This window comes from Gnatocerus cornutus, chromosome 6, assembly GCF_029298725.1.
Source record: "Gnatocerus cornutus isolate USDA-ARS CGAHR chromosome 6, icGnaCorn1.1, whole genome shotgun sequence".
In the NCBI taxonomy this organism is placed as follows: domain Eukaryota; kingdom Metazoa; phylum Arthropoda; class Insecta; order Coleoptera; family Tenebrionidae; genus Gnatocerus; species Gnatocerus cornutus.
The window spans coordinates 15,792,652-15,816,765 of NC_142238.1; the positions used below are offsets into that span (position 1 = coordinate 15,792,652).

The window sequence follows — 24,114 nt, forward strand, 5'->3', positions numbered from 1 at the left end:
AATGTGTGCCCTTTTCTCTACAAAGTTGAAACTTGGGGCAGTTAAAAAGTGAATTCAAAACAGTGATTTCCTCAAATTTCATTACTGTACTGTCAAAACTACAAAAATTACGGAGCGTACAAGAAAATTTTCGAAATTTTTGGGGATCCTGAAAAATAAAAATTTCTAAAATTTGTGCCTTTTACGGTATGAAGTTGAACTCGGTGTAGTTAAAAAGTGAAGCGAGGATAGTAATTTCTCGAAATTTCATGTCTGTAGCGTTTAAATTAGTGAAATTACAGGCCGAATTAAAAAAAACGAAATTTTTCAGGGTTCCAAAAAATAAAAATTTCTAAAATGTGTGCCCTTTTCTCTACAAAGTTGAAACTTGGGGCAGTTAAAAAGTGAATTCAAAACAGTGATTTCCCCAAATTTCATTATTGTACTGTCAAAACTACAAAAATTACGGAGCGTACAACAAAATTTTCGAAATTTTTGTGGATCCTGAAAAATAAAAATTTCTAAAATTTGTGCCTTTTACGGTATGAAGTTGAACTCGGTGTAGTTAAAAAGTAAAGCGAGGATAGTAATTTCTCGAAATTTCATGTCTGTAGCGTTTAAATTAGTGAAATTACAGGCCGAATTAAAAAAAACGAAATTTTTCAAGGTTTCAAAAAATAAAAATTTCTAAAATGTGTGCCCTTTTCTCTACAAAGTTGAAACTTGGGGCAGTTAAAAAGTGAATTCAAAACAGTGATTTCCTCAAATTTCATTACTGTACTGTCAAAACTACAAAAATTACGGAGCGTACAAGAAAATTTTCGAAATTTTTGGGGATCCTGAAAAATAAAAATTTCTAAAATTTGTGCCTTTTACGGTATGAAGTTGAACTCGGTGTAGTTAAAAAGTGAAGCGAGGATAGTAATTTCTCGAAATTTCATGTCTGTAGCGTTTAAATTAGTGAAATTACAGGCCGAATTAAAAAAAACGAAATTTTTCAAGGTTCCAAAAAATAAAAATTTCTAAAATGTGTGCCCTTTTCTCTACAAAGTTGAAACTTGGGGCAGTTAAAAAGTGAATTTAAAACAGTGATTTCCCCAAATTTCATTATTGTACTGTCAAAACTACAAAAATTACGGAGCGTACAAGAAAATTTTCGAAATTTTTGTGGATCCTGAAAAATAAAAATTTCTAAAATTTGTGCCTTTTACGGTATGAAGTTGAACTCGGTGTAGTTAAAAAGTGAAGCGAGGATAGTAATTTCTCGAAATTTCATGTCTGTAGCGTTTAAATTAGTGAAATTACAGGCCGAATTAAAAAAAAAGAAATTTTTCAGGGTTCCAAAAAATAAAAATTTCTAAAATGTGTGCCCTTTTCTCTACAAAGTTGAAACTTGGGGCAGTTAAAAAGTGAATTCAAAACAGTGATTTCCCCAAATTTCATTATTGTACTGTCAAAACTACAAAAATTACGGAGCGTACAACAAAATTTTCGAAATTTTTGTGGATCCTGAAAAACAAAAATTTCTAAAATTTGTGTCTTTTGCTCTACGAAGTTAAAACTTACTGGACTTAAAAAGTAACCCGAAAGCAGTAATCTTGCCAAATTTAATTACTGTCAGGTTAAAACTACGAAAATTACGGAGGGTACAAAAAATTTTCGAAATTTTTGTGGGTTCTAAAAATAGAGATTTTTAAAATGTGTGCCTTTTGGTCTATGAAGCTAGAACTCGGTGTACTTAAAAAGTAAAGCTAAAGTAGTAATTTTTCCAAATTTCATATCTGTAGCGTTTAAATTAGTGAAACTGCAGGCAGTATTAATAAAATGTCGAAATTTTTGTGCGTTCAGAAAATGAAAATTTCTAAAATTTGTGCCTTTTGTTCTATAAAGCTCTGGAATTTGGTGTACTTCAAAAGTGAAGCTAAAATAGTAATCTCTCCAAATCTCATTACTGTCCCGTTAAAACAACGAAAATTTTCGAAATTTTAGTGGGTCCTAAAAATGAATTTTTTTTTAAATTTGTGTCTTGCTCTACGAAGTTCAAATAATACAAAAATTTGAAATATTTAAGCGTAGCTGTACCCTAGGGTGCAAAACCTAAATCGGTCGATAATTGATTTATATCCTAGTGTATTATTGCGACGTAGTAATAAAGTTTGTACAAAAATCAAGAAATTTTGATTTACTTCCCTGACAGGGAAATCTAACTAACCTAACTAATTCTAAAATCCACACCTAACCTAACTTTCTCCGGTCTGTCAAAACTAACCTCATTTTTCATGATTACGAAAGTTTCAGAAGAAAATGATGAACATTTCTAAAAATCTCATTCGCAGAGGGTAACACTGAGGTTCTCCACCGACCACTGCCTTAATTTTCTTTGTAGTTTACCCCCACTGAACGTAACCTCAAATTTTCGTTTCTCGTCCACCGTCGATGAAAAAATCGAAATACCAAAACGGATTCCGCGGGGCCCCACTGACATATTGCGAGCTTTGGAAAGTACAGTTGGAAGGGACCCAACAGCTGCTCATTACAAGTACCATGATGACCCATATCTCATTCCATTATCCAGCAGTGGGAAGCGCATTTTTGCAATGGCACAGGAATCGGGGCGAAAAGCCGCCCATTGGATTCGCAAGGAACACGCGGATTTGTTCCAACACAAGGAAGCAGACCCCATGATCGACGCTTTTGTTCCTCCCATGATCTACACAGAGGAGAGTGAAGTCTCCTCTTCTGATCTAGAAAAACTCATTAAAACGAGCCAAGTATCAGACGCGGTGATTGTTTACAAGTTGTTGAAAGTCAAGGGAGAAGTAGCTCCACAGTTAGAACAGAGTCTGCTTGAATTATTGTGTTACCAAAACGCGGAAGATGGAGTTTCTGAAGACTGCATAGAGGAGAGGTGGTTTAGACAAGCTAGTAAAGGCAAGGAGATAGTCAGGAAGACATGGAAGTAAGTACCCCGTTACTTTGAAAAGTAAGTCATGTAAGTTTTTCCTCAGAGATGGAGACTTGGCTGAACAAATTTTTATTGAAATGGACCCTAAAACCCCAGCAGCTTACAGCGCAATAATCCGTGGAATGGCCAAATATCATCAAGTCGACAGAGCGGTGCAACTCTTTGAAGAAGCCCAAAAAAACAACGTTGTTTTGAACACCAACACTTTTAATTCCTTGCTCTGTGTGGTCAACGCCATCAAGGAAGATTTTGATATGAGATGGTCACTGACCATCGACTTGTTAACTCAAATGAAAATCAACAAATTAAGACCGAATTTAGGGACTCTCAACGCAGTTTTGTCTTCTTTGAGCAACATGGGAAACCCCAAAGTCGCGAAGCATTACGCCCTTCAGACTCTCTCCGAATTTAAGAAGTTAGGCGTTGAACCGTCTTTAGCTTCGTGGTTTCATGTCCTGCAAACGTTTTGTAAAGATCGTGAGTTTGTCCTTTGGTACAACTCAATAAAAAACGAGATTTCTTCTAGGGGGTCCCATCAGTACAATCCTCAACGACATCATGGTGATTGTGGAGAACAAGGAGCACCAAATTCGCGATTTGAAAGACACTCATTTCTTCGTCACCGCAATGGAGATTTGTCGCTACCACTTAAACGACACTGCGTTGGCAAGACGCGTCGATAATCTTCTCCATTTTGGCAACAACTACAATCTCATCGGAGACTCGTACAAGGAGTCAGTTTACTTGTAAATATCCACACTCTCTCAAGAGAAGTAGTAACACGATCGTTTCAGTCGTCATTACTTTGCGTTGTTCTGCGCGAATCTCCCTCTGGAGGAATTCATGGCCGACATCTACACCAGACTAGTCCCCCATATCTACGTCCCTGAAGTCGGAATTATGGCGGAGGTTCTAAACCAAGTCGATGCCAACGGGGCTGTGGAGTTTGTCCCTCGACTTTGGTCAGATCTCATAGTTTTCGATCACGCCCATCGGGAGAATTTGGTTGATACCATGCTGAACGTGATGGTCAACAACGAGCAGTTGGTCACTAAAGAACTTGGGGAGAAATTCGCGGATATTGCGTGGGATGTCTACTCGAGGGCTCTCAGCGAAGACGACTTAAGAGTCCACCGATTAAAGTAATGAAACTCGATTTAACTCCGACTTGCTAATTGTGGGTTACAGCTTGACGGGGGACTTGTTAGGTAAAATTTTGCTGCTATCAGTGAGAGGAAAGCAGTTCGAGAGGAGCTGCACTGTCATGACGCGCCTGGATAAAAACCAACAGACAATACCAGGAGTCCCTAAATTCGACTCGCTGTCCGCGTTCGTTGATCTTTGTATTGAGGAAAAAGCGCCATCGAGAGCCATCGTGAGTTTGTACCCCCATAAGTAAGACAGTTTTACTCTTTGTTTTGACAGGATTGTATTCAATACTGCGTGGATTGCGGTTTTCCGGAAGCCCCCTCGTTAGCTGTGCGCCTCCACAACAGTCTCAATTTAGACGAAGTTTTTCTAGGGCGCTTGACAAAGATCGTTGGCGACATTTTTAGTTAGCTTGTAATTCCCGTTGTATAAAACTCTTAAAACCCTCTTTATTTTAATGAAATAATCACTAACCCTTGACCAGAAAAAGTCAATCAACCCCGCCAAGGCTGCGTTCCAGTGATCCAATTCTCGATTTTCCCATGAATTGTTAATTGCGACATTTCGGTTCATGAAAGCGGTGGCTCATAAGCTGCACACCTGTGGCACATGTAAGATTTATATTCAATCAGTGGTTATGATATTAGTTTTATTACGAGAGTATATAAGTTTTTTGATGAATATGATTTTGATAAAATGCTTCTCGAAGTGCTCCTGGGAAGTTTATTGTGTGTTGTGACCAGAAGTGACAATTTTCCGTCACTTCTAACAACCAACGCCACTTTGGGTACTACTAAATCCACATAAAACGAAGCTAACTGTTAGTTCCAGCGGTCATCATCGACAGAGAATATTTAGGTAATGAGTACTCCACCATCAAACACGCGATTGAGTCGTATCTAACCTACGCCAAGCGAGAGATTCTTAAACATGGGGGCATCAACGTCCAGTACTACTCCTGGACCACCATCAGCATCAAAAAAGACATTACAGCAGTACTGAGCATCGCGTCCTGTTTAGACACGTGGAAATTATTCAAGACCGCGGAAGACTCCCATTTGTTGCACATGGCGATATCAGAATCGGATTGTCCGCGGCTGCCATCCGACCAAGCAATCACAGTCCCGCTGATAACGCGCGGCGAAGAACTCCCTCAACTGTTACTCGACCTGAGAACGGCGAAGATCTACAACTGGAAGTCAGCAGTGATCTTATATGATGACACTTTACGTAGGTGCAACCTCCTGGTGGTCAAAACTACTTGTTTCTTGCAGGAAGAGACCAAGTGACTCGTGTCGTCAAATCGATATCGTCCGAAGCCTCGAATCTCCGCATTAACACTGCGGCGATTTCTCTTCTTAAATTGGAGACCCGGAGGACTCCCGCGAACGAAATTAAGGAGCAAATCAAAGATATTTTGTCTTCAGTGTCGATTGATACAGTCGGTCGGAATTTTCTTGCAATTGTCTCTTTTGAGATCGTGGAGCTTATAATGGAGTACGCGAAGTCATCGAGGCTTGTCGACACGAAAAACCAGTGGTTGTACGTCATCTCCAACACCAACTTCAAGTACAAAGATGTGAATCGCTTCAAACAGATGTTGACGGAGGGCGACAATGTCGCCTTCTTGTACAACAACACCGTGAAGAGCGATGCATGCACTGTAAGAAAATAGTTGTTTTGGTGTGTTTTAACACTTTTTTAGGGAGGTCTTCAGTGCCACTCTGAAGAAATCCTCTCGGGGTTTACTAGGGCTTTGGACGAAGCCATCGTCGTGGAGTTTGAGACATCAGGACAGGTTTCCGATGAGGAATGGGAGGCGATCAGACCGACGAAAGTTGATCGAAGGAATGCGCTTCTTCAGAGTGTTAAGGTACTGTTGTTAACACCGGAGAAAAGAGACTTTATCTTTTGTAGTCGTTTCTTCTTCAATACGGACAATGCGGCAACTGCACGTCTTGGCGGATGACCACCGGAGACACGTGGGGGCGCGAGTACCAAACCAACCTCACCTCAACGGATTCAGTGGCGACTTTGATGCCCGTTGGTAACTGGAGACCCAGCGATGGGCCCTCGATGACCGACGAGCTGTTTCCTCACATCGTTCATGGTTTTCGGAGGCGAAATCTTCCTCTAGTTTCATTTCATGTAGTCACCACTCTTCTGTTGACCCCCCAGTAACTGTTTGTTCTAGAATCCTCCTTGGCAGGTCATTAAGACGAACGAAACGGGCGCGATTGTCGAATATGCTGGGTTGATTTTTGACGTGATCAAAGAGTTGTCTAATAGTCTCAACTTTACTTATACTGTTGATGTTGTTAAGTTTGGACAAGAACTGGAGAACGCGAGTATAAAAGAGTGGTCAAAGGAGACGTTGGGGACTGTTGGTACCAGCCGCATCCCCGACGTTATTGTTGAGATGATTAGGAACAAAACGGTGGCGTTTGGGGCGTGTGCTTTCACCATAACCGAAGACAACAAAGGGATTGTTAATTTTACAAAACCGATAAGTGTCCAAACGTACACTTTCTTGGCGTCAAGACCGCGGGAGCTGAGCCGAGCCTTGTTATTTATGTCTCCGTTTACAGGAGATGTAAGTACTTAAAATGGAAATAAATAAATAAATATGCAAATATTTAACCACTTGCTAACAGCGTGATCGAGCAACCGGTTTATTATAATCAAGGATTTATTTCATATTTTGATTTTCAGACGTGGTTGTGCCTTTCGGCCGCCATTGTTTCTATGGGTCCCATTTTGTACTACATCCACCGGTTTAGTCCGGTTTATGAATACCGAGGGATAAAAAAACGCGGCGGATTGTCTTCAATCGAAAACTGTATCTGGTACATGTATGGGGCCCTCCTACAACAAGGTGAACTGGAAATATCCGGTTATTTTCCTCAAGGTGAAACTAGAACGATTTTCAGGAGGAATGCATCTTCCTCAAGCCGACAGCGCGAGGATTATCGTCGGAGCGTGGTGGCTAGTGGTACTTGTCGTCGCCACAACGTACTGTGGGAATTTAGTCGCTTTTTTAACATTTCCAAAAATAGACATTCCCATCACCACCATAGATGAGTTACTAGCTCACGCGGACACGGTCACTTGGAGCATGAGGAAAGACAGTTTTTTAGAGACGAGTTTGAAAGTAAAACGCCGCGGCGACCATTTTCTGTGACTAAACAGAATTTCTAGAACACACCGGAACCGAAGTACCGGAAACTGTACGACAGGAAAGTCGACGAAAACTACAAACACATGATTCAGGATATTGTCGACGGGAAACACGTACATATTGATTGGAAAATTTCGCTCCAATACATAATGAAGAAGCAGTACCTGGAATCTGATCGCTGCGATCTCGCACTTGGTACTTCTAAAACCATAAATTCTTCTAAAAACTTGCGGTTTTAGGTTTAGATGAGTTTTTTAGTGAACAATTGGCGATGATAGTCTCTCAGGACACGCCATATCTCGAGATTTTCAACGATCAGATAAAGAAGCTGCACCAGGTTGGTTTGATTGAAAAGTGGCTGAAAGATTACCTTCCCAAGAAGGATCGGTGTTGGAAAAACCGCCACATTGTCGAAGTGAACAACCACACGGTGAACATGGACGACATGCAAGGCAGTTTTTTCGTTTTGTTTCTCGGTACGATCAATATCGTATCGATTTAGTAAAAGCAAGTTTTTTTAGGTTTTCTCTTGTCGCTGTTCGTCACGATTCTAGAGAAGTTGTGCCACAAGTACGCGGCGAAGAAAAGAAAGAAGATAATTCAGCCGTTTACAAGCTAGTGTTTATTCAATACATGATTTAACAATGGTGTAAACTGGCAAAGTGCTCTTTGTTTTTGAAAACAGACCCCCAAGCGCCGTATTGATCCTTTTTTTCTTCCTTTTTCATCTCTTCTTTTCGAGACGGACCGAAGGCTTGCCTGGAAGAAAAACTGTTAGAAGGTGATTGAAAAGCGGGTTTTTTCCTACTTGGCTGACTGTCCCCAATTAATGGCAGCGACCTTGCTGGCATTCTCACAAACTGCACTTTTGACCATTTTTAGCGAGAGCTAGGGTACGTGGTGGATTTGAGTAAGCACTTGGAGTTCGAGACGGTTTCCGGAGTTTCCTCGCCGACTTCCTTTACGGGTTCTTAAGTTTTTATCCAAACTGGAGAAAAACGTTATAAGTAACACCAAAGAGTCTTCAGACTTATCTTCACTTACCTAACCACTTGATGGAATTTTGAAGTTAAAATAAATTCAAGAATTCTCATTGACACACAAGATTTTCACACGAGAGAGAAATTACAACTCACTTAGGATCATAACAGACGAAAGCAGCAGACTGGAGAATGGAAATGTTGTCGCCGAATTTATAAGCTGCTGTGTGACGTAGAAGACTGGTTTTGCTTTGGATTTAACTTTGAGAATTATTTAAATGTTGATGTGTAATAACTGAATTAATTTTTTTAGAGTCATTGCAGATGTTGATTTTGCCGGAAGCCAGGGAAAATTTTTGGAAAATCCTAGAAAATTTATTATATTCTTAAAACTAGAAAAATTCGCTTCTTGGGTAAATCGTGTTGTTTTTCACGTATTCCAAAAGTTTCCATGAGAGTAGTTTGAATACTAGAAAAACAGCCCAAAAAATGTTGGAACTTCTTTGAAAAGTTCTGATGCGACATCTTTAACTATTGCATCAGCCAATTGATTATGCATGTTTTGATTTTCTAATGAAAAACAATAATAAACTGCATCTCAGTATAAATATATTGATACAGTAATGTACAAAACAGGACAATCGTTGTATAAAATAGTACAATAAATTGGTGTACGATAAATTTTAGTAAAACTCGGCAACAAAATGTAATAGTCCACTTAGGAAAACTCGGAATGTCGTTATTTTTACGTTTTTTAAAAGCAAAAACCATCAAGATTTATGAAAAAAGCCCAAAACCGATTAAGCAATTGACCAGATTGCGATTCAAGTCATAACATTCCCCTAAGTCTTTATTACAATTAAATTTATGCGGATCAAATCCCATCTAAACGGATTGACATCTACATGAAGAATAAATCAAAGTTCTCTTTGTCCTTCGGCAGGACACGACAGCTGGTAAAGAAGCTGAATGAGTGTTCTGGTCGGTCGTCCCGTCATTCGTCCCTTGGTCAAATACGGATTGACTTTATGAGTACATTTGAACCCGACACCTGTGATATCAAAATGTATCCAATCGACACAGCTGATGAACTCGTTCAAAAATGCGGCGCCTAAACAAGAGGATCCTTGGCCCAAACCCTTGTTGTTGACATCGTGCGATCTGAATCTTGTCACTTTGCTCTTGAAGAACTTCCAGAGTGGTAATCGCCACACTCTGTCTCCGGTGATGACGCCGGCTTTCCTCACTTGTGACCACATTGTTTGACTGTTACTGAAGACACCGCTGGCGGACGAGCCCAAAGCGGAACGCACGCCGGGAGTCAGGCTAGCGACGTCGATGATGAGTCGCGGCTTGTAAATCCCTTGGCCGTACACAAGAGCGTCGGCAAGAATCAAACGGCCTTCGTTATCAGTGTCGGTTATCATAATCGATTTCCCGTTCATTCCCATCACGATGTCTCCGCTCTTCATTGCCATTCCACTCGGCATGTTCTCGCAGAGAGGAATCACAGCTTCGATGTTCAAAGGAAGACTCAAAGCAGATGCCGCTCTTATAGTCGCGATAATCGCAGCAGCCCCACACATATCAGCCTTGAACTCATCCATATGTTTGCAGGGTTTCAAGCAAAGACCGCCACTGTCAAAAGTGATGCCTTTGCCGCAGAAGAGGATGGGTTTCTGGTCGTTCGGACCTCCGCAGTACGAAATTTCTAAGACTACCGGAGGCTCGCACGAACCTTTCGCCACTGTTAAGAACGCGCTGAACTTCTTCTGCTCGATCCAATCCTTGTCGTGGACTTGGACTTTGATGCCGCACGGACAAAGCTCATTGACGGTTTCTTGCGCGAAGTGAAGAGGAGTCATTTGGTTTGCGGGGGTGTCAGCGAGACGACGCGCCAAGTTCTGCGATTCGGCTTTGAACAGTCCTCTTTGGAAACTCTCGCTGTCTGAATCATCGAAGAGTTCGAGCGTTGGAGTTTTCGCTTGCTGGTCGGGGTGTTTATTCTCTTGATATCTGTAAAATATGGATTAGTTGTTGTCACTTTTTAGAAATTGAAGAGACCTCCAGAGGGCCAACGCGCTGCCTTCCGCTGCTTGCTCCGGAAAAGTCATCCCTTCAATGAGTATCCTGTCGACTCCTTGGTGTCGCAGTAATTGGGCCCCTAATCCCGCTGCTGCTCGCACATTCTCCAATCCTTCATCGATGGCTTCGAGTTCATTATAGCCCACTTTTTCCGGACCAAGACCCACGACGGCGACGGCCCACATTTCTCTATCGATGTTGTTAAACACTTTTGCGTGTCCCTTTTTCACGATTTTTCCGGCTCTGAAATTGAACGATCAAAAGAGGAAACGATCAGGATTCTCACCTTTTGATTAAATCCACTAGTCTTCCTCCTACGTGATCATTATATTTTGCTGCACCTTTGGATAGCACCAATTCACCTTCTGCTTCATACGCACCAACGATTAGTCCTTTCTGGAAAGAAGACAATCAAAGGAAAGGCCAAGACATGGCGGGTTTACCTTCTCTTCCGAGCTTGCCGGCCCAGCAGGTTCTCCGGAACAGAATTTTCGTACTCTGGATGACCAACATATTTTAGGCGTGTTCGAACTGAGTTTGCGAAGAACTGATGCGGCCGACATTGTTAAAATATATACATTTTACAAGAATAATTTAGACTGAAAAGATAAAGATTATTTTTCTTGTTTATTGGTTACAAGTTTCTATTTCAACTTTTTTCACACCGAGCACTGGATTAACAACGTTTTCAAAGTCTGCAAACAAGTCATAGCCTTCTTTCCCATAAAAGTTTTTAAACTCAAAAAAATAAAAAGCTCTCAATTCAAGTCCTTAAAGACAATTTAATGCAACAACTCAAATTCCGCTCCTTTTTCCTTGTTTGAATAAACCGCCCTTATTCAGAAACGAAATGACGTATGACGTAATTGACAAGTGACAGAAAAATATAACCTAAAAAGTGCTGTGTTTATGCGACGAACTTATTAAGCGATGGCTAGCAGTGCCCAGAGCCTCCCCGTTTCGCAGATTTTGAAGTCCAAAGCCGAGATTGAAGATGAGCCTAAGAAAAAGTCTCGCGAGGACTGGCGCAAAGCGAAGGAGCTCGAAGAAGCGAGAAAAGCAGGTACAGCCCCCGCTGCCGTGGATGAAGAAGGCAAAGACATAAACCCCCACATTCCCCAATATATCGCATCAGCCCCTTGGTACTACGGGACGGCGGGGCCCACCCTCAAACATCAGCGGCCCCAAGACGATAAACAGAGCAAGTTTTCACAGTTGGATGAGTGGTACAAGCGAGGAGTTGATACAGTAAGTGTGCCAACTCATTGTTAATTTTAAAATAACGTTAGTTTAGTCGAAAGTGGTCACGAAATACCGGAAAGGGGCTTGCGAGAATTGTGGGGCCCTCACCCACAAACGCAAGGACTGCATGGACCGTCCTAGGAAAGTTGGGGCGAAATTCTCGGGGGCGAACATTGCGGCGGACGAGTTTATTCAGAAGAAGTTGTCGTTGGGTTACGACGGGAAGAGGGATCGGTGGAGCGGTTATGATCCTTCAGAACACAAAGCTGTGATTGAGGAATTCCAGAAGGTTGAAGAGGCAAAGCGGCAACTAAAAGCAGATAAACTCAACGCGAACGAAGACAGTGATGAGGAGAAAGACGAGGATAAATATGTGGACGAAGTGGACATGCCGGGGACCAAAGTCGACAGCAAACAAAGAATTACAGTGCGGAACTTGAGGATCCGCGAGGACACCGCCAAGTACTTGAGGAATCTAGACCCCAACTCTGCTTATTATGACCCGAAGACAAGATCAATGAGGGAAAATCCCAATCCCACCAACAACGATCAGTAAGTTCAGCGCCCACGTACTCCAACCCCTAATTTTCTTTTTAGATATCAAGGAGAGAACTTTGTGAGATTCACTGGAGACACGACGAAGCACGCATCAGCGCAACTCTTCGCTTGGGAAGCCTACGAGAGAGGCGTCGACGTCCACTTGTTGGCGGAACCCACAAAACTGGAGCTTCTTCAAAAAGAATACGAGAAGAAAAAAGATCAGTTCAAATCCAAAGTTCAAGGGAGCATCCTGGAGAAGTACGGAGGCGAGGAGCATCTAGAAGCGCCCCCGAAGTCGCTCCTCCTCGCACAAACCGAAGACTACATTGAATATTCACGCTCTGGAAAAGTCATCAAAGGCCAGGAAAAAGAAGTTATTAAATCAAAATACGAAGAGGATGTTTACATCAACAATCATACTTCTGTTTGGGGCTCGTATTGGCGAGGGGGCCGGTGGGGCTACAAGTGTTGCCATTCTTTCGTCAAGAACTCGTATTGTTTGGGCGAAGCTGGAAGGAACACAGAGCCAGAAGTAGCACCACCTGTTGTTACCGAGCCGGAAGAAAAAGAGTCGAGCAGTTCATCGGAGAGCTCGGAGGAGGAAGAGAAGAAGAAGAAAAAGAAGAAGAACAAGAAGAAGAAGCAGAAAGATAAAAGGAAGCAAAAGAAACTTGAAGAGAAGGATAAGATGAAGGAAGCACTCGACGCTGAAGAAGAGAGCCAGAAGAAAGCGGAACACTTATTGGCCATGGATGAGCGGAAGAGACCTTATAACAGCATGTTTGAAGTTAAGAAGCCTAGCGAAGAAGAAATCGAAGCGTATTACATGAAGAGACGGCGGGAAGAGGATCCAATGAACCAATTTATGTAAACCGATAGAGTATAAAAATTTATTACCACAAAATATTTTTAATTATTGTTTAATTAACAAATTGTATTTAATTTCGAGTTAATTGTAAAATGGCTCCGTGATCAATCATTTTTCCCACGAGTTTCGCCGTGTTCCTCGCGTCATGGAGGCCACAGTGTTCGTTGCCTTCAAAAGTGAGCCCCAATTCGGACAAAGCCCCGTTTAAACCAGTGAACGGCCTCTTGAAATTCGACTAGAAGAAGTTTTTCTACTTTCTTTTTATTAGTATTTAACTCTTACTTTATAGATTTTTCTGATATCGATCCATTTCCGAAATATTTTCGAATAACTAATTTTTTTTCGGTTGCATTCCATTTTGAAACATGTTCCAAGATCCCAATCGGACCACGTAGCAAAAGCGCACGTTTTTTCAGCCACATCGTCGCTGTTAGGGAACTCCATCTTATACAGCGACTTCTTTTCATTGAGCCACTTCATAAAGAGATAAAGACAAGTTGGAAGGGGAACTCCGTTGTCTACCTGGCTCTGCTGAATGCCTGCAAGAGTAATTAACAGTTTTTAGGTGTTAAAGCGACAAAAGTACCCGTCAATTTTGTACAAAACTCGCTAAGTTTTGGGTGCTCTGTAGGCATGACATACTGCTGAAACTCATCCAAAAGCTGATCGTTTCTAACGTCGTACAGAACCACTGGAAATTCGATAATCTCAGGCTGGTTCGTTCTGGTGACTGAATTCGCCCAACAAGTAGCCTCAAAGTCAAGAACAAGAAGGTAATCAAACGGCTGCTTCTCTCGGACTTCGTCGTTAACACACAACACTTCTAGGACACCCAATTTCCTGCAAAGGGGGCCCTGAATTTATAAAGACAATAAAACGGATCTTACCTGGCCAATTTTCGGGTACTCATGACTAAGACACGTTTTGTAGAGATCCAAACGAACCAGAATAAAGAAATCAGCCATAAAAACATAACCTCCACCAGATATAAGAAATCTGTTTTGCCGAAAGTGGGGAAGCCCCGCAATTTGCTAATTCATAAAAATCCGACGTGAAGTTGTCGAATAAGTGAAATCCCTGTTAGACTTCAGTCATAAACAAGACAAAGGCATTTTAATTATTTATTACGAAATCTTCTTTAATGCAAATTTTCAAAAATCGCGCCTTTTTAGTTTGACAAAAAGCCAATAGTGTACTATTGGAGGTGTGATGGCCGATTTAATTCCCACTATAAATTAATTTTGTTTTATATTGCCACGAGTTTTGACAAGGCAGGAAAGTAGAACAAAATCCCTTCCTGTTGAGAGCCTACAATAAATTTTATTCGCAAATTAATTAATGCAATTTTCAATGAACACACCTTTGCTGGTAATAAAACGCAGCGCCCTCTACTCCAACTGTCAGTTATGTCATCCCAGCAATCTGTCAAACCATCGCCGACTCCATCTTATACCAAGCCTGTTCAATAGCTTCCGAGATCTGTTCCCGCGAAGTAGGCCATGAGTACGTAAGGAGTGCGTAAGCTAGCGCCACGTAAGCTAGCGCCACGATTTCTTGAAACACCGTTCTGGCATTTTTTGATTTTTAATTTTATATTTCTGATTAGTAGCCGTTTCCGCGAAGAGAATGATCTCTTTTCTTTATGGAAGTTCGGAGAAATCGCTTTCCTTGCATTCCAGATGCCGTAATTTTTGATGAATTTACCCGACATACCTAACCTATCATCACTGCAACTTTCAAAGTGACGGAAATGTCACCAAAATGAAAGAATTATCACCAGAATTTGATACGTTTTCTCGTCGTTGGGGTCGCTGGCGTATGTACGGCCATGACCTTGAGGGAACTTTTTGCAAAGGGGAGAAATCAAAATTGAACAGGCTTGGTATAAGATGAAGTCGGCGATGGTCAAACACGTTGATCGAGTACTTTTTACGGTTGGTATCAAAGGTAACTTTAAGCCCGCGCCACGGCTCTGTACAACGTTTTTTTTTTCTCTTATAACTCTTTTGAGGAACTTGTATTGTTTATCTGGGCCACTACACATTACTATTGTAACAAATAACACAAGTAAATGTGACAAATTATAAATAATTATGAGTGTAAATTGTTTATAACAAAATTTATAAAAATTGTAGCGTACAGTGGCGCCGGCAGCAAATTTCGAACTTCTATTTGCCCCGACCGTGTTGTAATTCCACCAAGCAGCCGATGGTCAAAAATCAATTTTGTGATTTGTTGATTTTTAAATCTTGGTCCTGGAATGAGGAAAAAGTCCTTATTTTTTCAGTTTGAAACGTACGAAATTATGAAAATATCCTTCAACGAGTGGTGCTGATTCGCAGTTTAAACAGATTATAGTTTTGGGATTAAGGATGGCATTATCTCTGACGTGCAAGAGGCTACTCAGGTTATCCAACACTCATAGACACTTTTTGGGAGCATGTTATTCAACCTGCTCAGAAAAAGTAAGTTGTTAAGTCATAATTGTGGAATTTGTACTTAATTCTTGTTTTTTTGACAGAAAGGCTTAGTTTTGGGCGTGTACAGTGATGATGAATGTGAAGGGTTGGAACTCACTCCAGCTGCTGAAAAATACAACCAAAATTGTCAAGGGAGGCTTTTGGAGCAACTAAAAGTGTAAGTTCCCATGAGAACGTCATTTATCGTTTCCATATGTGCTGATTTTATTTTTAAAACTCCCAATTTATTTTTCCGTTAAACTCAAACAGTCACAATAATTGGTATTTAACAGTTACAAAAGCCCCCAAAATCGGCGGGTCATGTCGGCCAAAGACTCCCAATTTTCAGTCGAAATGAAATTTAAGGTTATGTTAAACACAATGGTGTATAATGTGTTGCCTACTTCACGCCAATTTCTTCTATGATTAAGTTATAGACTGAAATCACATAGACTGAGACCCCAATCCCACCCGTTTTTGCTTCAGCTTTTTCTTTTTTTTTTGAAAAACCTGACCTGAAACTTGCTCCTAATTTTTTTGCTGATTATTCCACTGTTTCTTGTTTCAGGTCGGTGTTTTTCTCTTAACCGTTCTTGCATTTCGGCGATGGCCTCCAGTCGCGACGGTCGCAGTAGTTCAGCCTCGTCGCACAGTAGTTCGAACGTCCCAACTAATCGCTCTTCGATCCGCACCCCTAAACGTCATCGTCCAACCCCCGCAGCCTCGTTTGAAGAAAAAACCACCGACTTCTCCTGTCCCATCTGTTTCAACTTAATTGATGAAGCTTATATAACGAAGTGTGGCCACACGTTTTGTTACACGTGTATCGTCAAGTCCATTGAAGCTGTGAAGAGGTGTCCGAAATGTAACGCTCCGCTCACTGGGGAAGATTCTATCATCCCCAACTTCCTCTTGAATGAGTTGATAAAGAAGCACAAGACGAGATTGAACAGTTTTGAGGCGCTCGGGTTGAACAGGGATAGTTCAGGGGAGTTTGGAACGGCAGCTGATGGCTTGAGAGACTTCGTGGCGACGGAGAGTCAGAACTTGACTCTCCCCGATGTCAATGTGATGTTGGAGGTGTTGACGCAACGAAAACAGTTGCTGGAGGCGGAATCCTGCGCCGCGCAAAACCGACTTCTCTTGGAGTTCCTCAAACATCTCCTGAAGCAGAAGAAGGAGAAACAAGCTCAGATCATTAAAGAGATCGCGATCATTGAGCACGACATTGACGAGGTGTACCACAAACTCAAAGAAGTGCACAGCAAGTGTCCAACGTTGGAAGATGTGGAACGGACTGTGGCGTCGGCGTCGGAGAACGACGCCGCCACCATGAGCGCGATGAAGAAAGAAATGATTGATCTCATCGACACGATCGGGTCATCGACAGTTCGAAGAGAAGACAGCACGGATGCTTCTATAAGACTTGGATCGACGTCTCTCGCGATGCGAAGACGACGCATGCACGCGCATTTCGACGACTTCGTCGACTGTTATTTCACCTCTCGATCCAAAGACTTGTTCTTCGGGAAGGATGGAGTGGATAAGACGAAAGTTGCAGCGACCGGTTTGGACGAATTCCGCGAAAATTTAATAAAGTTCTCTAGGTACAACTCGCTGCGAGTCCTCGCCACGTTGAACTATTCTAGCGATTTGTTTAACAACTCCACGATAGTTTCGAGTATCGAGTTTGATAAAGACAATGAGTTTTTGGCTATCGCCGGAGTCACGAAAAAAATCAAAGTTTTTGATTACGGCGCCGTGATTAGAGACTCGGTGGACATCCACTATCCTTGCGTGGAGATGTTGTCCAAATCAAAGATTTCGTGCGTGAGTTGGAACACTTACCATAAGAGCATCCTGGCGTCGAGCGACTACGAAGGAACTGTGACGATTTGGGACGCCTCGACGGGGCAGAGGACCAAGACGTACCAAGAGCACGAGAAGAGGTGTTGGAGTGTCGACTTCAACGAGGTGGACACTCGTTTGATAGCGTCGGGTTCTGATGATGCTCGCGTCAAACTCTACTCTCTCAATGGGGAACATTCGATCGCGACTCTAGAAGCTAAAGCTAATGTTTGTTGTGTTAAATTCAACCCTCGTAGTTCTTGTCATTTAGCTTTCGGCAGCGCAGACCATTGTGTTCATTACTACGACTTGAGGAACATGAAGGAGGCGGTGGCGGTGTTCAAAGGCCATAAGAAAGCAGTCAGTTACGTCAAGTTTTTGAATAGTGAAGACATCGTCTCGGCTTCGACGGACTCTCAGTTGAAGATGTGGAATATAAACACTCCGTATTGTTTGAGGTCGTTCGTGGGGCACACTAACGAGAAGAACTTCATCGGGTTGGCGACAGACGGTGATTATGTCGCCTGCGGCTCCGAAAACAACGCAATGTACATTTATTACAAGGGGTTGAGTAAGAAGTTGTTTAGTTATAAGTTCGAGGCAGTGCAAGGGGTGTTGGATCAGGAGAGGAGGGAGGACGATATGAACGAGTTTGTTTCTGCAGTGTGTTGGAAACAAAACTCCAATGTGGTCGTGGCTGCCAACAGTCAAGGCATTATTAACATTCTGGAGCTTGTTTAAGGAGTGTTGTGATGCAACTAGGACAATCAGTAGTTTTGGCATATCCCAGACAACACTCAAATCCTCGTTGAAATCATGACATGGCTTCGGTAGAATCAAAAGTATTCCTGGAATTGCTGTAGTTTGTAACTAGTTCGGTGAAATGACTTAAAATCACATTCTGATTGTCGATTGCGCCCTCTGAATAAGTACAATGACGGCCAAAAATGTACACCAATCGTTGGAACTACTGGTAAGGCGTCATATGAACTACCAAGCAGACAATTCAAAAGTAAATCAGATTCACACAGCTAAATTTCTAGGTACTTTTAGCCGTCATTGTACCTGAAGCTCTTTTGGTTGTTTTGCTCCCGAGAGATTTTTGTTCGATGTTGTATGGAAAGACCCTGTGATCAAACCCTCAAGTGTTAACCTGGAAAGTCTTTGTTTTGTAGAACTTCTATCATTCCCAAAACGACAAACCCGATTGTGCCAAATTTTAAAAATTAAAACGCACAATTAGACTAGAATAATACGTGTGAAAAATTGTAGTTCGATGTACACAAGACTTCACAAGACAAAAAGTATATTGCTCATTAGCGTAAGTATTTATAGCAATATATGTGCCAATTTTGTGTTGTAATCATGTTATCCTATAGTACTGGTTGAAATTGAAAATTTTAGAATGTTGCGTTTATGGAAGGTAGTGTTGTTCTTGTTTACTTCGAATGTTAGGAGAGCCCCGGCTTCAGTTGGCCGATGGACAAGTCGTCCGACCGAAGCCCAAATTGAAAAGTATACACCTATATTTTTTGTAGAATTTTTTCGGGCTTTAAAGCGGAACCATATAAGTTTGGAACATTTTGTGTATATATGTGCATAGAAAAAACATAAAACCGGCAATGCCCGCCGCCAAAAAAAAAACAAAAAAAATTTATATTTTTCAAACATATTGTGATTCTATTTATTTTTGTGCGTAATTGTAACATTGCACTGTATGTTGTCAGACGAGTCAATGTTAATTGTGATGACTAGATTTCACAACTTAGTCTTTCTCTAACGTTGTTACATTCATTTGTGATCCATTGAATTGAATGTTTTTATTGTTGTAAGTAGTTGTATTATAGCAATAAAGTTTCCCATTGCCCAAAAACTACTTTCATTCCCTCTTCCAGCGCAGGAAATAAACTCAAACCCGGGAAAACCCTCCAATTCTGGGGCCTCGAAAACGAATTCCAGTCCGTCGCTGTCGTTGGACTAGGAAAAAAATCAAAATCGCGAAACGACCTTGAATTGATCTGCGAAGAGAAAGAATCCGTTCGAGTCGCTGCTGCAGGTACGTCCAAACTACCCCAACCCCCATTTTAAACGTATTTTCCAGCCGGTTGCAAAAGTCTGGATGGGGCTGGGATCAAAACCATCCACGTGGAGTCCCTCGGTGACGCCGAAGCCGCCGCTGAAGGAAGCCAACTCAGCTCCTGGAAATTCCAAGAGTATAAAACGAAGAAGTCGACTCTTCCCACCGTAGCGCTGTTTTCCCCCGAAGACAAGACGAGTTGGGAGCGCGGTATCATCAAAGCCAACGCTCAGAACCTCGCCCGGAAGCTCGCCGACACTCCTTCAAATTTGTTGACTCCGACCATCTTCGCAGAGATTGTATTTCAACTAGGCAAATCCCTCAATCTCTCCGTGGAAGTCAGGGATAAGACGTGGGCATTGAAAGAGAAAATGGGGGCCTTTCTAGCTGTCGCTCAGGGTTCGAGTGAAGCGCCCCGTTTCATCGAAGTTTCGTACAAAGGGTGTGACGGGGCCCCCTTCGTTTTAATCGGAAAGGGAGTGACGTTCGATTCTGGAGGTATTAGCATCAAGCCTTCAGCCGCGATGGATCATATGAGAGCAGACATGGGCGGAGCAGCCTCTGTGATTGGTGCATTACAAGGATTAGCCTCCTTGAAAGTACCAGTCCACGTCAAAGCTCTAATTCCATTGGTGGAAAACATGCCATCTGGCACCGCCATCAAACCAGGCGATGTCGTGACAGCACGAAATGGAAAAACGATTTGCATCGACAACACCGACGCTGAAGGTCGATTGATTTTAGCCGACGCCTTGTCGTACAGTGAGGTTTTCAACCCGCGGTGGGTGTTGGACATCGCCACTTTAACCGGAGCAATAAGGGTGGCTTTGGGGGGTTCAGCTTGTGGGGTTTTCTCGAACTCCAATCAACTCTATCAGATTTTGGAGGAGGCGGGATCAAGGAGTGGAGATCGCGTCTGGAGGATGCCTCTCTGGAAGTACTACACTAAACAAATGACAGAAAACGCAGCTTATGATATTAACAACGTCGGGAAAGGGAAGGGGGGTGGTAGTTGCACCGCCGCTGCCTTCCTTCAGGAGTTTGTCCCGAAGGACACTCCTTGGATCCACGTGGATATGGCTGGAGTCATGGGACCGGACACAGACGTCCCTTATTTAAGTAAAGGGATGACGGGACGCCCCACTCGCACTCTCATAGAATTTCTCGAAGCGCAAGCCAAGAAGTAGGTTTTATACGAAATAAACGTAGTCTTTGAGTATACTTTTATTATTAATTTATATCACAATTTTGAAATTCGGTAACGTTACATAGTTGAACTGAAGTTAGCACATTACGAAATGGAAAATACAGTGTCCTTTAAGTTTCTGAATTTTAAGTGTTTGATTGCGTGGTACAAAGCAATTTGGTGATACCATGTGGACCAAAAATCGTTTATTGCACGCAAAAACTCCGATTTCTTATAATCACAGACAAAATAAATTCTTTTCGGGTTATACTAAACATGACTAAAAATTTGACTAATTTGCAAACGCCATCATCTCTGGCCTACATGGTCCAATCTTATAATATCTTATATTAAATTACTGAAAACGTGCAACAGCAACAAGCGCGGTGCGACTGCATTTCGAACATTTTTGTACAGAGTCAATTAAGTTAGGCGCTCCATCGCTCTTTGCAAGTTGTCAATAACCCAAAATGCTTTCAAAGCATTTTTCTCAGGTGCAGTTTATTACTTTATCGTGAATATGAGATTCTTTTGATTTCCAAATACAGTGACGGCCGAAAGTAACGGGCACACTAATTTCTCCAAGTTTAGTTGTGTAAATCTGGATTTCAAGTAGTTAGTAGGCTAAATCTAAAACATAAGTAGGAGGCGTTCTGTTAGTAGTTTCAATAGATTTTAACCCGTTTTACAATGCCAAAAAAGTGTCCCAATGGAGTGCGGGCACTGCCTGTAAAGTATGCAACCTTCCACTCTGGAGGATAAACAAACCGTCCGGTTCATTTAAATACCATTGGAAGCGTTGTTTAGATGCAGTATTTAATTATTTTTGACTGGGTTTTTACTATGATTGGGTTGAAACCTTTTAAAATGTATTACCTATACTGCCATTGAATAGTAATTGTTTATTTTAGGACACTTTTGACTTAATTAGTGGTCCAAAAACGCCAACGAATGACGACTTTCCAAATTTGATATTTTAAAAATCGCAAAAAATTACAGGCGTTTATCGCTTGACGATTAAAATTAAAATAAAATTAAAATATCTGCAGATTTGACGATAAAATTAATACAGTGCGTTGTACTTTAAATGAATAAGTTTTTATCTTCGTTAATTTTAGAACAAAGAATTTGAAAATGATTATCCATGAGTTTATGAGTAAAGTGATTTTTTCCTTCGTGGTGGAGATCTTGAATTTTTAAGAAAAGTTGCTCAGAATACATTTCTTACAAAATTTCAACTTAAAATTCATATTTCGATTTTTTTTTAATGAGTACATTAAATCAAATTTGGTTGCATTCATTTCAAGAAAGACTATTTCCAACATGGCGCCCTTGTTAACACATCCTCACCAGCACCTTTTCATCCTCTAGTAATATTAGTTCCGACTCTCTGGAAAAATCACATATGAGTAGTTCTGATGGCGTTCTGTTAGTAGTTCGAATAGATTTGAACCCGTTTTACAATGGCAAAAAAGTGTCCCAGTTACTTTTGGCCGTCAGTGTACTTATTTGCATGACGTCTTTTGTCCGAGTCGATGCTGTGGAGGCACCACTTTATTGCGAATACAAGTGCTTCTTAGGACTAAATACTTTCACTTTCACACTTTTTTTTTCTTATTTTATCAATAAATTACGTCGTAAAACTACGCTGATGTTTAATCAACGTTGAGTATGTAATAACCGCCTCCGTGCCCACAAAAGACACTCATGTGTGTACCCATAACTTAGAAGAAATGCTGAACATCTAATCTAAATGTGCCACTAACTACATACACATAGAAATCTGCTAGACGTCCCCTTGGTGGAATGCCAAACCGCGTGTCGGAACCGCTGAGGTCCTGACTTCGGGAGGGGGATCATTACGGGGATACATAATCTGGGAGAGACCCGCGGCCTCGCCCTCTACCTCTACCCCTTCCTCTACCTCGCCCCCTCCCGCGCCCGCGTCACCTTCGCCCATCCGTCATGCCTAGAAAAAAACATGAATATTTATGGAGATTCGTGCAGAGCCGTACCTATATTACTCGTAGTTTTCTCAAGGTAGGCCAGGGGGCCCTGGAGCACACCACCCGGGCCTTGCTGGGAAAAAGGGCCGCGCGGTCCACCCATGGCTTGCTGTTGCATGAACATGGCCTGTTGGGGTGAGACCATGCCAGGACCCACACCCACTCCACCTCCAGTCATTCCAGGGGGCACCTGGGGGGAAAAAAATCGTGAGAATTTAAGGGGGCGCGATATGTACATACCAACCCTCCAGTTTTAGAGTAGAAATTTTGATCAAAAAAAGACGGGACTTTTGGAACATTTATTGTATTAAACAGTCTTACAAATCTTACATACCAGAAGATTGAAATACATTTGCAACAAACTATAAATTTTGTTATACAAACTTGAAGGTAAATGAACATTTATGTAAACAAAATTTCTATGAAAGGCACATTTGAGCAAGTTGACAACGTATACTACTTTTCGTACAACATAATCCTACATTGTACATATCACATTCATTTGATCTTTATAAAGTATTGCCACTTCTAAAAACCCTGAGAGTTAGTATACATATAGAAACGGGCAGGAGGACTATAACTGTCTAAGATCATCTTACACCTGAAGCATCAAAATAAATTGCTTAAAACTTAACTTAAAAAATGCATAAACTACAAATAAATATCTACAACAATCATGCTCTTGATGAGATCAACGTCGGTCTACCTGCATCTGCTGCTGTAGTTGTTGCATCTGTTGCTGTTGCAATTGCTGTTGTTGCATTTGTTGCATCTGTTGCTGTTGCTGCATCTGCTGTTGCAACTGCTGCTGCATCGCCGTCGGCATCCCCGACACCATCATAGGATTCGGCGTCTGACTCCCACTGATCGCCAATGGTGACTGCGGCACTGAGCCCCCATTATTCAAAGTCGGCGTCGCACTACCCTGAGCTGGACTCTTGGCGTAACCTTGCAAATCCGCCAACAAGTTCTGCCAAACGGCAATTTTCTCATAGTGGCGTTTCAAGAGCTCGTCTTTCCGCGCCAACTCCAATCGATATTCGTTAATGTCTTCTTTTACGATCATTTCGGGTTTGAGGGCGGATAAAAGGAAGCGCTTTTGGAGGAAAAAGGCCTCCATTTGACGCGCGAGATCGATGAATCGGAGCGTCGTTTGCTCCACTTCTACTTTCATCTCGTCTTTGTCGGAGTTGGGGACTGCCTCTTCTTTGGTTAATACATTAAGACAGTGCTGAAGGAAAGCAGAGAAGCGTCAACTTTACTAAGGTGCGGTGAGAGGTCACCTACCTGGAACGCTTCTTCAAACTCGTCCACCAGATTGCCACTGCCGTTTGTTGGGGTGGCCATAGCTGAAACTGGAGGAGATGCTTCCTTCATTGAACTACGCGCACTGCCGGAAAGGGGGCTGTGGGGGTTGTGTGACGCCCTAAATCTGACACTACAAACTATACAACCATTACAACTAGAGATGACAGTGACAGCAGTGACAGAAGTTGAGGTTAGCTTGGCGTCAATAATTTAGGGACTTTACGTTTATCTCACCAAATTTTTA

At 41.9% G+C, this 24,114-nt stretch overlaps 8 protein-coding genes and 1 long non-coding RNA gene across 12 annotated transcripts; 5 read left to right on the forward strand and 4 right to left on the reverse strand.

Annotated features, from left to right (window-relative positions):
* The first annotated feature begins 2,181 nt into the window (after positions 1 to 2,181).
* Positions 2,182 to 4,541, forward strand: LOC148173371 (small ribosomal subunit protein mS39). Its single transcript, XM_088038167.1, has 7 exons — positions 2,182 to 2,318; positions 2,366 to 2,938; positions 2,988 to 3,421; positions 3,471 to 3,690; positions 3,739 to 4,086; positions 4,133 to 4,319; positions 4,370 to 4,541. Exons 1-7 carry the CDS (start codon positions 2,284 to 2,286, stop codon positions 4,502 to 4,504), a joined length of 1,932 nt encoding a protein of 643 aa, XP_087894293.1. The 5' UTR covers positions 2,182 to 2,283; the 3' UTR covers positions 4,505 to 4,541.
* A 7-nt stretch (positions 4,542 to 4,548) lies between these two features.
* Positions 4,549 to 7,890, forward strand: Ir93a (Ionotropic receptor 93a). 2 transcript variants are annotated; one of them, XM_088038165.1, is made up of 11 exons: positions 4,549 to 4,880; positions 4,925 to 5,323; positions 5,368 to 5,756; positions 5,799 to 5,966; positions 6,011 to 6,241; positions 6,288 to 6,686; positions 6,806 to 6,968; positions 7,012 to 7,244; positions 7,292 to 7,466; positions 7,511 to 7,747; positions 7,793 to 7,890. In XM_088038165.1, exons 1-11 carry the CDS (start codon positions 4,790 to 4,792, stop codon positions 7,888 to 7,890), a joined length of 2,583 nt encoding a protein of 860 aa, XP_087894291.1. In that variant the 5' UTR covers positions 4,549 to 4,789. The 2 variants fall into 2 exon arrangements, with proteins under 2 accessions (XP_087894291.1, XP_087894292.1); XM_088038166.1 differs by having other exon boundaries at positions 4,550 to 4,880; positions 7,024 to 7,244.
* LOC148173373 (uncharacterized) lies at positions 7,871 to 8,233 on the reverse strand. 2 transcript variants are annotated; one of them, XR_015770223.1, is made up of 2 exons: positions 8,080 to 8,233; positions 7,871 to 8,030 (listed from the first exon to the last, which is right to left on the reverse strand). It is a non-coding gene; the product is annotated as an uncharacterized LOC148173373 (long non-coding RNA). The 2 variants fall into 2 exon arrangements; XR_015770222.1 differs by having other exon boundaries at positions 7,871 to 8,042.
* Positions 8,234 to 9,149: 916 nt separating this feature from the next.
* On the reverse strand, positions 9,150 to 10,971 carry LOC148173374 (crystallomitin S-Lap8-like). Its single transcript, XM_088038169.1, has 4 exons — positions 10,780 to 10,971; positions 10,623 to 10,732; positions 10,316 to 10,579; positions 9,150 to 10,267 (listed from the first exon to the last, which is right to left on the reverse strand). The coding sequence occupies exons 1-4, from the start codon at positions 10,897 to 10,899 to the stop codon at positions 9,169 to 9,171; spliced, it is 1,593 nt and encodes a 530-aa protein (XP_087894295.1). The 5' UTR covers positions 10,900 to 10,971; the 3' UTR covers positions 9,150 to 9,168.
* Positions 10,972 to 11,183: 212 nt separating this feature from the next.
* Positions 11,184 to 13,083, forward strand: Slu7 (Pre-mRNA-splicing factor Slu7). The gene is made up of 3 exons (XM_088039961.1): positions 11,184 to 11,584; positions 11,631 to 12,130; positions 12,176 to 13,083. The coding sequence occupies exons 1-3, from the start codon at positions 11,267 to 11,269 to the stop codon at positions 12,987 to 12,989; spliced, it is 1,632 nt and encodes a 543-aa protein (XP_087896087.1). The 5' UTR covers positions 11,184 to 11,266; the 3' UTR covers positions 12,990 to 13,083.
* Snp (Snipper) lies at positions 12,995 to 14,423 on the reverse strand. The gene is made up of 5 exons (XM_088039966.1): positions 14,347 to 14,423; positions 13,874 to 14,294; positions 13,573 to 13,826; positions 13,269 to 13,525; positions 12,995 to 13,221 (listed from the first exon to the last, which is right to left on the reverse strand). The coding sequence occupies exons 2-5, from the start codon at positions 13,957 to 13,959 to the stop codon at positions 13,057 to 13,059; spliced, it is 762 nt and encodes a 253-aa protein (XP_087896092.1). The 5' UTR covers positions 13,960 to 14,294; positions 14,347 to 14,423; the 3' UTR covers positions 12,995 to 13,056.
* Positions 14,424 to 15,165: 742 nt separating this feature from the next.
* LOC148173377 (cytosol aminopeptidase-like) lies at positions 15,166 to 20,589 on the forward strand. The gene is made up of 4 exons (XM_088039962.1): positions 15,166 to 15,451; positions 15,508 to 15,623; positions 19,189 to 19,349; positions 19,395 to 20,589. Exons 1-4 carry the CDS (start codon positions 15,359 to 15,361, stop codon positions 20,555 to 20,557), a joined length of 1,533 nt encoding a protein of 510 aa, XP_087896088.1. The 5' UTR covers positions 15,166 to 15,358; the 3' UTR covers positions 20,558 to 20,589.
* LOC148173378 (E3 ubiquitin-protein ligase COP1-like) lies at positions 15,533 to 19,166 on the forward strand. The gene is made up of 2 exons (XM_088039960.1): positions 15,533 to 15,623; positions 16,014 to 19,166. The coding sequence occupies exon 2, from the start codon at positions 16,052 to 16,054 to the stop codon at positions 18,032 to 18,034; it is 1,983 nt and encodes a 660-aa protein (XP_087896086.1). The 5' UTR covers positions 15,533 to 15,623; positions 16,014 to 16,051; the 3' UTR covers positions 18,035 to 19,166.
* On the reverse strand, positions 20,579 to 24,085 carry MED28 (mediator complex subunit 28). Of its 2 annotated transcripts, none has more exons than XM_088039964.1 (4): positions 23,850 to 24,085; positions 23,269 to 23,793; positions 22,581 to 22,752; positions 20,579 to 22,525 (listed from the first exon to the last, which is right to left on the reverse strand). In XM_088039964.1, the coding sequence occupies exons 1-4, from the start codon at positions 23,937 to 23,939 to the stop codon at positions 22,503 to 22,505; spliced, it is 810 nt and encodes a 269-aa protein (XP_087896090.1). In that variant the 5' UTR covers positions 23,940 to 24,085; the 3' UTR covers positions 20,579 to 22,502. The 2 variants fall into 2 exon arrangements, with proteins under 2 accessions (XP_087896090.1, XP_087896089.1); XM_088039963.1 differs by having other exon boundaries at positions 22,572 to 22,752.
* Positions 24,086 to 24,114: the final 29 nt, after the last annotated feature.